The 18593-nt window shown below is 39.3% G+C and overlaps 1 protein-coding gene across 4 annotated transcripts in view; it reads right to left on the reverse strand.

Annotated features, from left to right (window-relative positions):
* RAVER2 (ribonucleoprotein, PTB binding 2) overlaps positions 1-18005 on the reverse strand; it is a 115057-nt gene extending 97052 nt beyond the window's left edge. For all 4 annotated transcript variants that reach the window (XM_081225220.1, XM_081225221.1, XM_081225219.1 and 1 more), the window contains exon 1: positions 17659-18005. In XM_081225220.1, the coding sequence (XP_081081346.1) occupies positions 17659-17907 (249 nt within the window). In that variant the 5' untranslated portion in view covers positions 17908-18005. The remainder of the gene's footprint in view (positions 1-17658) is intronic.
* Between the last annotated feature and the right edge of the window lie 588 nt (positions 18006-18593).

An 18593-nucleotide genomic window follows, 5' to 3' on the forward strand; every position in this document is an offset into this window, starting at 1 on the left:
CTAGTTTTATGACACTTCTATTAACTTACAAGCTAACTTTAAGGAACGAAGTTGCACCTTTGATGCAAATACTTTGTCCTCTGACTAGCAATATCAGTTACACATTTCTTACAGTAAGATGAGCTCATCGAAATTGGTAATTGTTAGATAGCTTTAGTAACCTATTTCCAGACCCAATTCACCATCACCCCCGGGAATTAAATGAAAAGTTTTCCACATATGAAATGTTTTCTGGGGAGAGGTTTAATAGTTTTCAACTCAAAGCAGTCTGTTAATAACCCCCCAAAAGTCAAACAACCATTGTTCTAGCTGGTGTGAACTTCGTCCTGAATGAAACCCAGCCTTAGTTTTAAACTTGAATCACATTGTCTTCTAAGCCCTTTGCAGACTTATGTTCTAAAAAGGGCTTTCATAGATTAAAGCACTTTGCTTTTAAATTCCACTTTTTTGGAATGAAAAAAAATATTTTTATTTATGTTCTTTTAGAATTTTAAGTGATTTGATAGTACAAAAGGATTATCTGTAACATATATTATGAGGCATAATAATGAAATAAGCACCCAGGAGCTCAACACCAAACTTAAAGACTAGGACATTGGCAACAGTGTCCCATCCAACTATGCCTTCCTGCACTAGCCCATCCCCCATAGCTGGAGTCCTCAGGCAGGTTTGTATCCCCAAATAATACGTTGTTTTGGTTTCTGAGCTTTATAAAAATGGTATTATGCTATTTTTAATCTTCTTTGCCTTGCTTTTTATACTCAGTAGTATGTTTCAAAAATTCACTCATGATCCACATGGCTACTGTTCATTTATTCACTACGGTTTAACATTCCATTCTGTGATTTTGGTATGGTTTACATATCTATTTTTCTATCAATGAATATTTGATTTGTTTCCAGGTTGTTGCTATTTTGCTACTGTTTGCTATTAAACTACTGTCACCTTCTTGTCAATTTTACATATCTCCTGGTGTTCCTGTGCAAAAGTTTCTGAAAGTGGGAAATTCCTGGGCTATACACATGCAAATGATTGTCTTTACAAGAAAGTGCCAGCTTCTTTATCAGAAAGATTGTTACAGTTTACATTCCCATCGATGGTATATGAGAGTCCTTACAATGCTTGGTCTCATCAGACACTTAAATTTTGTCAATTTAGTGGATATAAAGTCATACCTCCTTGTGCTCTTGATTTGCATTCCCTTGATTAATAAGGCAGGGCATTGTGATGGTTACTTTTGTGTGTGAACTTGGCTACAGAATCCAGTTATTAAATAATCTACGTGTTGCTGCAAAGGTATTTTATAGATATGGTTAATATCTACAATCAGTTTACTCTAAGTGAAGGAGATCACCTTGGATAATGCAGGTGGGCCCCATCTAATCAGCTGAAGAGCTTAAGAGAAAAACTGAGGTATTCTGGAGAAGAAACCCTGCCTCAAGACTGTAGCATCAACACCTGCCTGAGTTTCTAGTCTGCTGGTATACCTCACAGATTTTAGACTAGCCAGCCCTCACAATCAATCAATCAATTTATCTATGTATGTATATAATATAAATACATATTAATATAAATCTTATATATAATGTTTCTCAGAAGAACTCTGATACAGGTATTTTTCATACTTGTTTACCATTTGTTTATTTCCTCTTCTGATAAACATTTACTTATCTTTATTGCCCATTTTTTTATTGTGTTTCTATTTTCTTTTTTTGACATGTAGAAATTTTTTTAAATATTTTGGATACTAATTCCTTGTTGGGAAGCATATTATATATATATTCCCCTAGTAAGTGGTCTGTCATTTTATTTGTGGGTACTTTTGGTAGAGAGAAGTTTTTCATTTAATGAAGCCAAATGTATCAGCTTTTTCCTTTAGAATTTCTGTTTTTTGCACCTTAAGAAATCTTTTCCTACCCAAGGTCATACGATAGTTTGTCTTCCAAAAGTTTTTAAATTTTTTCTTTCACTTATCAGTTTTTAGTCAGCTGGAGTTAGCCATATTATTCTAGTCATAATTTCCAGTACAATCTTGAATAGAAGTGATTCTGGTATTGCTCTTAATCTCAAAGGGAAATTTTTCAGTATTTCACCATTGAACATGATTGCTTTTGGTTTCTCTAGATAATCTTTAAGTTTGAGGAATTTGTATTCTATTCCTGTTTGCTATGAGTTTTTATTATGAATCTGTGTTAAATGTTATCAAATGCTTTTTCTGCATCTACTGAGATCACTTAAGTCCCATCTTTATGCCAGTGATCTCCAAATTTTTATCTCCACCTCAAATTTCTCTCCCGGGCTCCACACCTATACAAGCTATTGCTTGCTCAGAACTGCATTTGAATGTTACACACCAGATAATACTGTTTGGGGCCCAACACAAGGCCCATCATATGATACATTTCGTGGTACTGGCTGAGTAACTGTGGTGTCCATTTTAACTTGGCTAAATTTTTAACAGCTTTCAATACAGCTGTTTTGCTGGAAAGTTCTTTTGAATACCTACTCTTTGCCAGGGGAACATTTTGACTTGGCTTAAAAAAAAAAATTAGTAAACTTTCAGCTTTTTTATTAGCAGTATAATAATTTATTGAATGTTTACTTTATCTCAGGCCCTTTATTGAAATAACCTTGTTTAACCCTAACAAACCCATGATATGGATTTAAAGTTGGATGTTATTATCGATTTTAAAGCCGAGGATATTGAGGCCTAGAAAAGGGACTTGTATAGACAGTATGTAACGAATCTGGGATTCAAACCCAGGTTGACAGACCTTAGAGCAAACACAATGAATACTATATCTTAAGTATCATCAATACAAAAATAAAACTTATGAACTATTCATTTCCATCGCAATCCTAATGCTTACTGCATCACTGACCTCCTAACCTTAGGACAGAGATCAGGGTAAGAACAAAGTTTGGGAGATAAAAACAAAAACAACATAATTTTACTTTTTGACAGCTAGAAATCTGAAAGCATCACTCCCTTGTTTAAATATTTCAATGGATCCTCATTTCCCTTAAAATAAAATCCAAACTTCCTTAAATGTCTTACAATCATCTGGTCCTACTTAATGTGCTAGCCTTATATTGAATCACTACCCCTCTCAAACTCTAAGCCTAAGCCACAATGCCCTAACTCTTAGCCATGCTTTTTCTTTTTTTTAGGACTTGCTATATCTTGTTACTACCACTATGAATATTCCTCACTTCTCCCTTTCTCTCCCTTCCCCTGGTTAATTTCTCTCTCCCTGGTTTTCAGCTTAAATGAGTTTCTCTAAGAAGCCTTTCTGAATCTCTCAGGTGTGGAGTAGGTCTCTTTCTTTTCTGCTCCCATAGCATTTTTTACTTTTTCCATCGCAACACTTATAGCACCTATCATTCGTATTTTAACTGCTTATATATCTGTATCTTCATTAGATTATAGGCTTATTAATAGCAAATAGCACGTATCTGGCCTTGTTCGTAAAAAAGTCTCCAACATTTGGCAAAAAGCAGACCTTGAATATTTGTTAAGTGCCTGAATATTTGTTTCTACATATTACCTTTATCAACTCCAATACAGTATTTTTTCTAAGATTATTTTACAATCTGAACATAAACCAATATGTTTAAAGTGCTCAAAAAGAAAAAACAATTACTCTTTACACTAACCTAATACATAACTCACTTCTTCTTTAAAAGAAAATATTTACATACCTCAAATTAATGAATATTATATATCTAGCAGTAAGAGGTTCTCCTTAAGCAGTTCTTGCTTATAGATATCCCCAGGAGATAGATTTACATAACCATGTCTCCCAAAGAATAATCCTACAGAAATCACAATCTCCTTTTCTCTGACACAAATGTTTTTTCTTTCCAATATCACCCGGATGTAATACTGTATTCGTTTTCCATTGCTGTGCAACAAATTATCACAAATTAAATTGCTTAAAACAATCCCCATTTATTATCTCTCAGTTCTGTAGGTCAAAAGTTCCGGCAGGCTCAAATGCATTCTCTGCTTAGGGTATCTCAAGGCCCAAAATCAAGGGCTTAGGCAGGCTGGGCTCTTATCTGGAGGCTCTAAGAAAGAATGCACTTCCACTCATTAAGGCAGTTAGCAGAATTCAGTTTCTTGCAATTGTAGAACTGAAGTCCCCATTTTCTCACTGGCTGTCAGCTGGGGACCACACTCAGCATCTAGAGACTGCTCTAAAATCCTTGTATGTGGCCCCCCTGCATCTTCAGACCCAGCAACAGGGCATCAAACCCTTCTTGTGCTTCAGATCGTCTGCCTTCTCCCTCTGCTACCAGCTGGAGAAAACGCTCTGCTTTTAAAGGGCTAGTATGATGAGATATGGCTCACCGGGATAATCTCCCTTTTGATACCCCTAAGTCAACTGAGTAGTAACCTTAATTATATCTGCAAACATCCCCTTTTGTCATGTAATGTAACAATCACACATGTGATACCGTGTCACATGCACAGTTCCATGGATTAGAAATCTTGGGGGGCCATTTCTAAATTCTGCCTGCCACGACACCACTAATAATAGATATCACTTACTGTACCCTTACACATATTTTACACAAAATATCTTATTTCATACCACAGGTTTCAGAGCTCAAGCAAGGTGAGGAGGACATCTGCCCAGAAGGAAAACCCAGCACAGAGAGTCAGAACTCAGGAAAGGTGAGGAAGCCTTCTGGCCAGTGGAACAGCCCAGTACAGAAGGATGGAGCTTATATTGGATGAGGTGGGTGTCTGCATGCGGGAGGGCACAGTCATCTTCAGTGGTGATGGGAGATTGCTTACTTAAAGGAGGATTGTTCAAATAAGTAAATATATTAAGAACAATGAACACCAGGTTTCTCACTGTCAGAAAAAAAAAAAAAGTAACAAACACGGAATGGGAGAAAACTAGAAAGAACTCTACGGAGTTAGACTGCAATTTGATATATCAGTGTGAACTCATTCCTTTCAATAGACACACAGATATAGGTGTAAATATATGTGTGTACACACATACATACACTCATATATTCTCTAGCTCTGCCTACTAAGAGGAACTGGCAGCAGTGATATCTCAATGGCAATGAGTACATCTAGTTCCCAGATCTTGGCTTCTTAATAGTATTTTCCCCTAAAAGAAACTAGGCTTTATAAAAGTCATCTAGGACTGCCATAACAAAATATCATAGACAACAGAAACTTAATTTTCTCACAGTTCTGGAAGTTAGAATTCCAAGATCAAGGTTCTAGTTGATTTGGTTTCTGCTGAGATCTCTCTTCCTGGCTTGTAGATGGCCACCTTCACCCTATGCCCTCACATGGCCTTTCCTTGGTGCTTGCACACATTGGGGTTGGGCTGGGGGTGAGGCACACAGCAGAAAGAGAGCTCTCTGGTGTCTTTTCTTCAATGACAATAATCCTATCAGATTAGGGCCCCACCCTGATGACTTCCTTTAAATGTAATTACTTCCATAGAGACCCCAGCCACACTGGGGGTTAGGGCTTCAACATATGAATTTGGGGGAAAACAAGCATTCAGTCTCCATGAAATGGATGATTCAAGAGCTAAAGCACAGAAAGTAAAATATAAGCTGCAACAGCGTATTGTGTCAAAAGCAAAGGAAGTGCTCAGTGAATGACGGGGACATGTCAAAAGTACATAGGATCAGTAGACAAAATATAGAAGCAACCTAAGTGTCCATCAAAAGATGAATGGATAAAAAAGATGCGGGGTGTGTATATATATACAATGGAATATTAGCCATAAAAAAATAATGAAATTTTGCCACTTGCAACAACATGGTTGGACCTGAAGGGTATTATGCTGAGTGAAATAAGTCAGAGAAAGACAAATACTGTATGTTATCACTTACATGTGGAATCTAAAAAATACAACAAAATATGAATATAACAAAACAGAAACAGACTCACTGATATAGAGAACAAACTAGAGATTACCAGTGGGGAGACAGACACGGGAAAGGGCACAATAGGGGTAGGGATGAAGAGGTAAAAAGTACTATGGAAAAAATATATAACACAGGGAATATAGCCAATATTTTATAATAACTTTAAATGGAGTATAATCTATAAAAATATTGAATCACTATGTTGTACCCTTGAAACTAACATAACATTGTAAATCAACTATACTTTAATTTAAAAAAAAAAAGAAGGACCTTTCCCTTAAGTGTGTGCTAGAATTAGCGACTTGTTTCTAAAGAACAGTGAATGGGAAAAATAGTATCTTTACAGAGGAGTGATGTGGCAGACATCATCTTAAGGAAACGATCAAGGTTAACATCACCAGTGAAAGTCATATTGATGTCATGTACCCCATGAAATGACATGATCAGAAGTGGACTTTACCTCTGTGGAATTCTTCCCAAAATTCCATAAACCTAATCTCCCATGAGAAAAACATCATACAAACCCAAGGGGTGTTCTAAAAAGTTTCTGACCAAACTATCAAGATCATGAAAAACAAGAAAAGACTGAGAAACTGGTGCAGAATGGAAATTAAGATGAGATGTGGTAACTAAATGCAATGTGGTACCCTGGACTGGATCCTGAAACAGGAAAAGGACATAAGTGAAAAAAAAACAAATCAAATCCAAAGTCTACAGTTCAGTTAATAATAATGTACCAATGTAATCTCTTACTCTTGACTAGTGTACCTTGGTTACAAGATTTAATATTAGGGGAAACTGGGTAAAGAATATATAGGAACTCTATGTACTCTCTTTGTAACTTCTTTTGTAAATCTAAAATTATTCCAAAACGAAAAGTTTATTTAAAAAGACGACATAGGAGCCAGCTTAAAGAAGCTCCCACTGTCCAAACGTAAAACAATTAAAGCATCAAGGTAAGTAATGATAGTAATGGAGTATAAACCGTTGAACAACATAGGAAACCAAGAGTTTACTTTTGATATAAAATAATAAATCAATAAATTGAACACTAGAAAGGGAATACAGGCATACCTCAGAGACATTGTGGGTTTGGTTCCAGGCCACTGCAATAAAGTGAATATCAAAATAAAGTGAGTCACACACATTTTTTGGTTTCCCAGTGCATATGAAAGTTATGCTTATACTATACTGTAGTATATAAAGTGTGCAGTAGCATTATGTCTAAAAAAAGTACATAACTTAATTAAAAAATACTTTATTGCTAAAAAATTGCTATCCGTCATCTGAGCTGTCAGCACATCATACTCTTTTTGCAATAGTAACAAAGATCACTGATCACAGATCACCATAACAAATACAATAATAATGAACAAGTTGGAAATATTGTGAGAATTACCAAAATGTGACACAGAGACATGAAGTGAGCAAATGCTGTTGGAAAAATGGTGCCGACAGACTTGTTTGATGCAGGGCTGCCACAAACTTTGAATTTGTAAAAAATGCAGTATCTGTGACAAGCAAATAAAGAAAAGCACACTAAAATAAGGTATGCCTGTAGAATATTTATACAGTCTTAATTAAAGTATCTCCTCTCAAAAATCCTTATAAATTACAAAGGGAAAAACTTTGCTTATAGAAGCCTGGCAGATACCACTTTAATAAAAGTCAATCAGAGGGATCAAAGTTAACTTCATCAGCAACGGGACAAATCTAAAACGTGCATCACCCTGTGATATTCCTGCCAAGGTTACCTAACTTGAGTCTAATTATGCGGAACTAATCTAATTATATAGAATGTCCAAACTGAAGGACACTCTATAAAGTAACTGGCCTGTAATCTTCAGAAGGGTCAAGGCTGGAAGAAACAAGTTATTCCAGACTGAAGACTAAAAAGACACAACAACTAAGTGCAATATATGATTCTGAACTGGATCCTTTCACTATAAAAGATATTAATGGGAAAACTGGCAAAACTTAAACGCGATCTGTAGATTTGATGGTAGTATTTTGAGTTTGATGGTAGTGATGTGTTTATGCTGGAGAAAGTCCATATTTGTAGAAAATACACAGTAAAGTACTCAGGTTGATAGAGAGTAGGTCAGTGCTCACTCTCAGTTTAGGGGAAAAAAGTTCTTTGTACAGTACTTACGACCTTTCTGTAAGTTTGTGATTATTTCAAAATTTAAAATTTCCCAGATTCACATGTTCTTGTTTATTGCCATTACTTCTACTCTAGATCAGGATACAAAAAACTAACAAGGTATAAACTCAGAGGGAAGGAGACTAATCTGAAGTCAAAAGCCAGCAGCTGAACTTGAGGGTAACAGAAGATCCAAAGTTCAGGAAATAAAGGCAAGCTGGGAACTAGAAGCAGATAATCACTGTAGTGGGTTAAGGAAAGATATAAAAACGGATTAGCTGGGGCAAATCGGATAGGGTGGGGCAGGCTGGAGCTGGGTGAAAGGGGATGGCAGGAAAAGAGGCAAAGAATATGGTGCAAATACAGGCTCAAACAAATGCAATGAATTCTAATGCTATCTTGGCATTCAGGTGGTAACAAAAGTTTAATAGAAACCTTCAAACTCACAAAGAAAATGTACAAGCATAAGGATGAAGGAAATATAAAGATAATGAGAGTAAATAAGCACAAAATTAAGCGTCAAATGCCTAGAAAACAAGTTGAGAGACTCACAATAAGTTAGAGACTCAGAAATCAAACAAAAAAGGGAAAACTTTTCATAGCAATAAATACTTATTGTGGGGCTTTCCTGGTGGCGCAGCAGTTGGGAATCCGCCTGCCAATGCAGGGGACACGGGTTTGAGCCCTGGTCCAGGAGGATCCCACATGCCGCGGAGCAACTAGGCCCGTGCGCCACAACTACTGAGCCTGCGCTCTAGAGCTCGTGAGCCTCAACTACTGAAGCCCACGCGCCTAGAGCCCGAGCTCCGCAACAAGAGAAGCCACTGCAATGGGAAGCCCACGCACTACAACGAAGAGTAGCGCCCGCTCGCCGCAACTAGAGAAAGCCCGCACGCATCAGCGAAGACCCAACTCAGCCAAAAATAAATAAATAAATAAATTTATAAATACTTATTGTGAATAGTCTTGATATGTTTTGAAGTGACATTCTTTTTTTTTTTTTTTTTTTTTCCGGTACACGGGCCTCTCACTGTTGTGGCCTCTCCCATTGCAGGGCACAGGCTCCAGACACGCAGGCTCAGCAGCCATGGCTCGCGGGCCCAGCCGCTCCGTGGTATGTGGGATCTTCCCTGACCGGGGCACGAACCCGTGTCCCCTGCATCGGCAGGCGGACTCTCAACCACTGTGCCACCAGGGAAGCCCTGACATTCTTTATATCAACCTTTGTAACAACACACATGAAGTGAGAAATATTACACTGTAATATCTTGGACTCTAAGAAAAAGAATTCTGTACATCCACTCTGTGTCAGGCACAATAGGTAAAGTGTTAGTAATCCTGGGTGACCAGAGAACAATGAGCTTTTACATCAAACGTAAAGTGACACAGGTGACTTTCTCAGAAAGACAATTAAGAAGTCTGATTTATCTTCTTGCCCAGAAAGAGGATCATCCCACATATGCATAAATGTGGCCCACAGAAGTTTCTGCTGAAAACTCTTCTCAAGCAGCAGCTTTGGACCTGTTCAAATGGTCCATACTCAGGTGAAGTCCCAAACACATAATCAAAATTACACTGGCGTGGAAAGGTGCTTCTCAGTTTAGGTCTAAAATCTCCCAGAGTGAGATCAGGGGTAAATTACAAGAGATCCACAACCCCTTGAAATTTACATGCAAATTTCTGTGTGCCTATGAACATTAGAACTTTTCTGGAGAGAGGGTTTATAGCTTTCAACGTACTCACATGCAATAAACAGCTGACTGATAGAATAATTATATGTGAATGGAGTTCACTGCCTAAAAAGCTAACACAGTCTTACAATGCAAAATTTGTTCATCTTACAAACTAATCCTGAAAGCCTGCCATCTGTCAGACACATTAACAGAAGTACAGCATTTTAGAACAAATAGGTGGGTCATCTCCTTCTGTTTTAAACTTCCCTTGGAACAATGTGTCAGGTTCTAGGTTAAACACTGGTGACACAAAGGTAAATATTACATAATCCCTGTCCTTTGAAACACAATATAGAGTGTATGCAGGGGAATTACAATCATAATACAGTGTGGGATAAGAATATAAACTTCAGAATAAAAAAGACATTAGCTTTTCTCCACTCTACTACTACTAAGCTGAATGACTTTGGGCAAATTGCTTGACATTAATTTTGCATCTGTGTTTCCCTATCAGTAAAACGAGAAAAAAATCTGATCTCACAGCCTTGAAAAAAGGATTAAATATAATGTAAATGAAGCTCAGTGCCTGGCAACAGTAGGCATCTAATAAACAAAGGTTATTATTGTTATTATAGAAATCCAGAGAAAAGAGAATTTGCTCTGGCTGAGGGATTACAAGGAGATCTCAACTAGACTACCATACTTGGTTTGAGGCGCCACATTTTAAGAGAGGCAATGACAAAATGATAGTGGTGTGCGTTCAGAGAAAAATAAACAAGATGGTGAGGAAACTCAGACTCATGTCCTAAATGTAGCGGTTTGAAGGAGGTGAAGTTATAAGTTAAAAAAGAGAATACCATAATTTCTCTATGCTACTAGAGGGGAGAAGTTGGATCAAGAAATCAAAATTTCAGGGAAATGAATTTTACATATTTAATATAAATAAGACGTTTATAACAAAAGCTGTCTGAAGATGGAGTAGGATACCCTATAAAACAGTGATTTCTTTGAAACTAAAGGTGTTAAAAATGTGCTAGAAACCATGTGTTTAGGACTCTGTAAATTGTGTTCATGTCTTAAGCAAAAGGGTTGGATAAAATGTCTTCTACCATCCTTTTCAATAATAAAATTTCATGTTTTTTTAATTAAAATTCTGTATTATTAAAAAAAAATCTGTATTATTTAGGATAGTACTTGTTGGTAATAACATAAGACCCTACTTGAAATAAATGAAAAATAAAGGGACGTTAGGGTCTTGCATAACTAAGAAATGCAAAGGTAGGTCAAGCTTCAGATATAGTTTGATCAGGGCTCTAGCTCAGCCTCTATTCTTCTTTCTTTCTTTCTTTCTTCCTTCCTTCCTTTCTTCCTTCCTTTCTTTTCAGGTCAATCCTCCTTTGGATGTCTGCTCTGTCCTCAGAATGTCAGCTACAACCTGAGCAATGTGTCTCTGCATTCATATCCCGTGGGAAGAAAGAATTACCTTAACAACCAAAGTCCTAAGCTTCTTTATTATACTAGGCTGAAATAATCACTATGGCCGAGGGACTACCATGTGCTGACTGGCTTACACCCAGGTTATTGCCCATCCTTTAACCAGTTCCAATGGCAAAAGAGAAGAATTCTGTTTGTTGGTTTATGTCACTTCTCCAGATAGGGACAGAAAGCAAATCCACTCAAACCATGCAGTCATTAAATAATGGAGGGTAGGTCCTCAAAGGAAAATCTGGGTGCTACTAGGAAAGACAAGAGGAAGAACGCAGACTGAGTAGGCAACAGCATCAGGGTCTCAGCAAGAAACAGATGGCACGCTCAAAGACTAAGTAATTGGAGAGAATTTTTTAAAGAGACTATCTACAAAAGTTTACAGAAAGCCCGTGGTTAGCAACAGTCAGTCCCCTACAAACCCTAGGCCTAATAAGGCAAGGGGAATGATTACAACAACCCAGAGAGCTTAGTTGCATGGAGGGTTCCATTGGAAAGAAACTGTGACCTTTGAAAGAGGAAACAGCCAAGCCACAGTAACCTCATAGAGATGGAGCTGGGTGAATAAATGCCCCAATCTCTCTCTCCTCTGCCCTTTGATCTCCCACCAGTGGCTCTGGCCAAATGCAATCAGAAACCAGAGAATAAGAGAGCCCTGTTGGTGCTTTTCACAGTACAGTCAGCCTCCGAGGACACAAAGCAGGTAAGAAGGGTGGAGAAAGGTCTGGAGGAAAAAATGGAAGATATTCAGTATAGCAACCAAAGACAATCCTCTGCAGATATCATGAGCCAAAACAGTTAACACAGACAAGTGTTCTAGGTGGTCTGATGTCCTCACTTCTCACTCAGTACCCCTCAGGGCACACTATCACCTTAGACTGAGGCGACTGCCTCTTAGGCAAACAAAGTGAAAACAGAGCCAGGGTTCCTAATAAGCAATTATAGATATTTAAATTTATACATGACTTTGTTTTCTTTATTTGTGTTTTAACATTCTTTCATCAGCCTGTTTCTGCTGGGCTAAGCAGAGCTAAGCATAAAGCTTTTTGCCCACAGATGAGAGATGAGCCCTGGAGACCCTAAGGGTCACTGGCTATAAGGTAGGGAGATGTCTTTGGACTGTTTAACACTCAGCATTGTGATGCAAACCACAAAATACTCCTCTTCTCAAATGTGTTTTCAGAGCAAGAACAAGCATTGCTGAAACACTTTTTAAAGAATTTCTGCCAAGACTAGAAATTCACTGAGCCAGTGGTGTCCCAGAAATGTAGAAATATATTCCTTTAGCAGCTTTCAGTGTTCTTGTTACACTGGGAATAGGATAATAAAATACACAGAAAAGACATAGAACCCGTAAGTCAATTCTGATTAACTACACTAAAAAAGAAAACATAATAGATAACTTTTAAGTAGTACAAACTACTACACTAAGAAAAGTAACTTTTGGAAGTAAGCAAAATGACATTCTCAATATGAAAAAGAATGATTTCATAATGCAAAAACATCCCAGTACTGTCAGTTTAAAAAGAGGCAATAATTACTGAATATACTGTTAGAGAAAACAAATCATGTATATTTTTAAATCCCACAGTTAAAGAACACAAAGCATGTGAGAAAATTCTATTGGTTTTTGAATAACATAAAAGAAAAATGGGAATAAATAGATTTCAAAAAGAAAATCAACCAGGGTTTCCTACATTTGGTGGTTTGTTATTCTAAAAAGTGCTATGCTTTCAAATGGGCCTCTATGAATTAACCATCAAGCTTCTCAACTAACTACCCTAATAGAGTACTTTGAAATGAAAGTTAATAATACCCAAAGTGAGACAATAGAATGTTTCTTCTATTTAGCCCTAAGCACTTCACATTTTCTTCTAATTACACAATAAAATCTCTTTCAGATTTTAAAATAAATACAACAAAGACAAAATACAGGTACATGCATACGATATGTAAGAAAACAACTGAGTGAAGTCAAACAATATAGTAAATAAATGTCACTATTTCTCCAATTTGAAACCCCAGTAGCAATGCTACTGAAACAGAATCAGGTTAACCATAAAATATAAACAATTTACAGAAATACAATTAAAAACCACATAGTAGGGCATTACCTTAACTAATCAAAATTCTAAAGTCAGAGTTGCAAAAGACTATTCACACATATAGACACACACATATACACAATGGCTACAATGAATAAGAACCAGTGTTCACAGCATTGTTATTATTCACTACAAATAATTCCAATAACTATAAATATTATTCATGATAAATTAATCACTATAATAACATTCCAGAACACTAACAAAGACATAAATACCAAATCACAGTGGCACAAAGTACTCAGGGATGGAGGTAGCTTTAAAAAATTAGAGTACAATCCAATGTAGAACCAATAAAATATGAGACTAGAAATGTAGGCAGGGGCCAAGTCACAAAAAGCCTAGAGTCTTAGAATTCTATCCTAGTATGTCATGCTTCTCAAGTGAGGTCTGAGTACTCCATGGTAATACAGGAGTATGGAAAATCATAGGATAATTGTGGTGCATCTTCCATAAGCGTCAAGGTTATGTAAAAAATTTGGAGGGAAGTTAAATGAGCTTGTCACTGTTTTTATATTAAATCCAATTTTCCTAGAACATAATGTGAATTTTTCAGACAGAACATGAAGCTTCAAAGCAATTTCACTCTTGCCGTAGGCTAATTCATGTTCACTATTCCTTACAATTTGAGGAGAAGAGACAAATGAGGGAGAATTTGAGGGAAAGTTTGAGAAGCAGTGCTGGGAATGTGGAGCCAAAGATTTTTGCTGTTGTTGTTTTCTCTTGTTTTGAACAGGGGAGTGATATCAGATTTGTGCTTTGGGAAGCTGTCTCAGGGAAACAGTAAGCAGGATGGGCTAAAAAATAAGACACAGCACAATAATGAGGGTAAGTGACAAGCAGAAAGGTTGTAACTGTGCAAGAGATGAAAAGGATATGAACCAACGTTGAAGCTATGAGAACACAGAGGGCTGGGGAATTCCGGAAAGCATACAATGATCACCAGACAGCGCCTGACAGACGGCACAGTAACTATTCTTTTGAGAACTTATTAGTATAAAGGCGTTCATTTTTTTAGAGTTAGTATTTCTACTACTGTAAGGTATTTGACATTTGTACCTTTAAAAGCTCCCACTTAAAAATAATACCTTCAGAGTCCAAAAAAAACCAATAATACCTTCATGAGAGAGTGGCATGGACATATATACACCACCAGATGTAAAATAGATAGCCAGTGGGAAGCAGCCGCATAGCACAGGGAGATCAGCTCGGTGCTTTGTGACCACCTAGAGGGGTGGGAGGGAGGGAGACGCAAGAGGGAAGAGATATGGGGACATGCGTATATGTATAGCTGATTCACTTTGTTATACAGCAGAAACTAACACACCATTGTAAAGCAATTACACTCCAATAAAGATGTTAAAATAAAACAATACCTTTAGTGTGCCTTCTAATCATAGGAAGTGTAAAGTTGTGGGATACTATTTGGTATATGCTGCTATACGAAAAATTAAACAAAATATGAGTAAGACTTATGAAAACTATGTTTACTAAAGAAAATACCCATGTTTTAAAAATGTTAAGAAAAAATTATTGGGTTCCTACTGATCAATCATCAACATAGCTTTTCTAGAAACATAACTATACAGTTTGAGAACCAGCGTTAGGAATGACTTTGATCCTTAATGTGATATTCCAGAATAAATGAACACAGACTCTTCTAGAAAAGAACAAGAATTTGGGTATTTAAAATATCTGATTACTTAGAAACTGAACAAAAAGTAGTAACTTTTTTTTTTTTTACCACGTTAGTCATTTCATAAGGAGGAAATAGGAGTTTATCCAGCTGATACTGGCTAAAAGATACAAAATAAGATTAAACTTAATTCTTCACTAGTAAGTTGACAGTAAAATGCAGCCACTAGGTAAAAACAGAATTATAATTGTTAAGGTAAATAAAAGATAAAACAAACAAAAAATCCTAGCAGAATATATTCAAGAAAATATTACAACTTGAGAAGTAGATCAAGTAAATATTAATTTTATTAGACTAATAAAAATAGCAACTCAGTTTAAATAATCTGAAGAAAAGAGTGTCTTTTAATTGCTTTTAGAAATTAGCATACTTCGGTCTATTCTACTTATTCGTGTAACACAGACCATTGATATTTATAATATGATTGTGATCAGAAAACTTAGGAAAGGTACAAGCACTGAAGACAATAGAAAAAAGAAAAACACTACTCAAACAAATGTTATCTGTAATCAAACACTGATCTGTTTAAATTTTAAAACTACATTATCAGAAATATTTAAAATAATATTTTGTTATGGAAATCATCATAGAAAAAAACAAAGGCTAGGACAAGTCTGGAAACGAGTCTCTAGGTCCTAACAACTTTTATTTATTTATTTTTTGCTTATAGATGAAACTCTTCAGCTCTCAAAAAGCATGGCATAAAAACTTAAGATACTTTACTTGGCAGTAAAAGACTCATCTAGACATACAGACCTTAAACCAACTTTGATAGTTTATGCTTGCTACCTTACAGAAAAATCCTAAAATTTAGGTGAAACATAAATTCATAACAGAGAAAGAATATCTCAAAAATACAAATCAGTGTCATTCTCATAAAACCTCTCTCCATCACTAACAACAGGTAATTAACTGTTCCTTTTATTAGACTCTTTAATATATTTTTTCAAGTCTCTTGAGAAGGGAGATGAGAAAGATACCAACACCAAAGGAAGAATAGACAGAACTATCTAAAATTTTTGGTCCAAATATTTTGAAAATTAATGCAAAGAAATGTGATAACAAAAATAGCTGACATTCTACAAAGGAAATTAACACTTCTCCACCTCTCTTCCAGATGATCTACACACATAGTTGCTATTTCTTCAATTTTTTTAAAATTCCATCTGCCTTTTCCAAGCCTCCCTCTTTCTGTGCTCACTTGCTGTTCTATACTTGTGTGGGCACGGGAAAGTTGCTTCTATGAAATCAGTCCATTGCAGGTGTCCTTAGAGCATTACAAAACATCACCTGCCTGAGGGGAAGTGGACAACCATGGAAAGAGTTGAAAGAGGGATAAGATGTACAAACACCACTGACAGAGACTTTCTTACATTGTTTTTGAAACAAAATGGCCCTTCATGTATATGGGTTATAAGGTTACATGCTCACATTTATTGTGAGTGGCTATGTAAGGTCTAATTACATAGTAATGAGGCATTGGTCTCAATATTTAACGGATCTAATGGAAGAACCGCTGCCGTTATCAACAGGCAGCTCCCTTGCAATTTCATGCATCCCACTACAGGAGGAACTACACGAAGTGCTCCAAATCTGCAACCACCAGGACAGACTCCCCATCCCCACAAAATATAGAAATTCCAATTAAATGTGAAAGATACGTGAACATCTAGACAAGAAACCCTTAACAGTCAAAGGAATTCGATTTTTTGGGGTAAAAAAAAAAATACATACGCACAGGAAAAGAAAGACAATACTCCACGTTAACAATGGTTATCTTTAAGTATCAAAAATACAGGTGATTTCTATTCCTCCCTTTGCGCTTCTTTGTGTTTTCTAGCTTTCCTACAATGAGCACGTAACTTTGGTAATCGAGGAGGAAAAAAAAAAAAGTCAAATAGATGCAGAGCTTAAAGCAACAGTTAATCTGGATCAAAGACACAGAGTAGCCTATCTTTAAGCCTCCTCGGAGTCACTAAGGAACAAATCCTCCAGTACTCGGCAGGGAGAAGACGGCTGCAAGGCTCCCCAAACCGGAGCGATAACCTCTCTATTCCAGGATCTTAGCAAACTGAGGGGACAGAGTTGTTTCATACAAACTTGGTCAAGTGCTCCTGCAACAGCAAAACTCACTCTCAGCTCTCCCGTGACCCCGCCCCCAGGGCACACCCAAGTCGCGAGGACCCCGTTGGGACCCTGCGCCAGTCTCAGGGTGCTCCCGAAGACTTGTCCCCCACCCCCAAGCTGTGCTCCGCAGCTCACCTCCGCTCTCCTTCACTTACTTCCCCGACCCCTTCCCCCAGTACACCACCCTGTGCCATCAGGGGAAGGAAGGCACCAGCCGGACTTAGAGACAACGCTCCAGAATTCCGTGACCTTGGACAAGCCCATTCGCCTCTCCGAGCCTCAGTTTCCTAATGTGCCTCCTTCGCGGGGTGACCGCGGACTCACAAACCCCGGAGCCTCTGCAAAAGCCAAGGACCGTTCTCGTAACTCTGCACGACCCCCTCCTCCCCCGGACCGCTCCCAGGCGCCGGGCACCAGCCTGGACACCGGGGTGGGGGGCGGGGGGGCGTGGGCAGCTTCTCTCTAAAGCTCCTGCCCCGTAGCCCCCGGGACGCGTCGCCTCGCAGCCCGTCCCCACACCTGGCAGTTGCTGTCCTGGGGCAGGTTTTTCACCAGGATTTTCCTGCGGTTGCTCAGCTCCCGGTGCATCCGCTGCAGCCGCGCGGCGACCTCCTCCGGGTGCAGAGCGGCGGGCGCCGGGCCCCGGGCGTCGTTGCACGCCTCGGCGGAGGCGTCCGGCCCGCGCGGCCCCGACCCCGGCTCGGGCCCCGCCGCGCCGCCCAGGCCCGCGCCCCCCTCGCCGCCGGCTCCCGACGCCGCCGCCGCCATCTTCCCGGGCGCCCCGCGGCTGCGGGCTCCTCGGAGGCTCGAGGGGAAGGGAGAGAGAGAGCCGGAGGAGGCCCGAGCGGGGGCGAGGCGGGCCGAGGCCGCGGAGCGGGTTGGGGGAGGAGGAGGGAGGCGGCGCCGCAGCCAGCAGCCAGCGGGCGGGAAGAGGAAACCTGAGCGCCGAGGAGGAGCTCAGAACCACCTCGCGGGAACCTCCCCCTCGGGCCCTCGGGCCCCGCGCACCGGCGCACCCGCCCCGCCCCCTGGGGTCTCGGCGCCGCCACCCGGACACCTGTGCCGGCGCGGGCGGGCGGGCGAGCTCCTCTCCCTGCAAGGCCCTAGCGAAAGCCCAGGTTTGGGCTCTGGGGATGCGGCCCTTTGGCACCGGCTTCCCCGGAGGCACTCGGGCCCCAGGCGTCGGTCCCCGCGCGGCCTCCCCACGTGACACCGCAGCTGTCCCCGAGCTCCCCTCGAAACTCCCGCCCTGGGGCGGCTCCGGGGCTGCAGACGCGAATTCAGCCTCCCCAAACCCGGGGAGGCCCCTGCCCGCTCCGGACGGTGACCCTTCTTCTCTGCTCAAGATGTGCTCGTCTGGCAGAGAAGTTTGAGTTTGCCATGAAAAATAAAATTTGAGGTTTTCTACGGAGTACAAAAAGCAAGAATTCTGGGGGCAATTTTATATATTTGAA

Source organism: Mesoplodon bidens (assembly GCF_964165515.1).
Source record: "Mesoplodon bidens genome assembly, chromosome: 2".
NCBI classification, from domain to species: Eukaryota; Metazoa; Chordata; class Mammalia; order Artiodactyla; family Ziphiidae; genus Mesoplodon; species Mesoplodon bidens.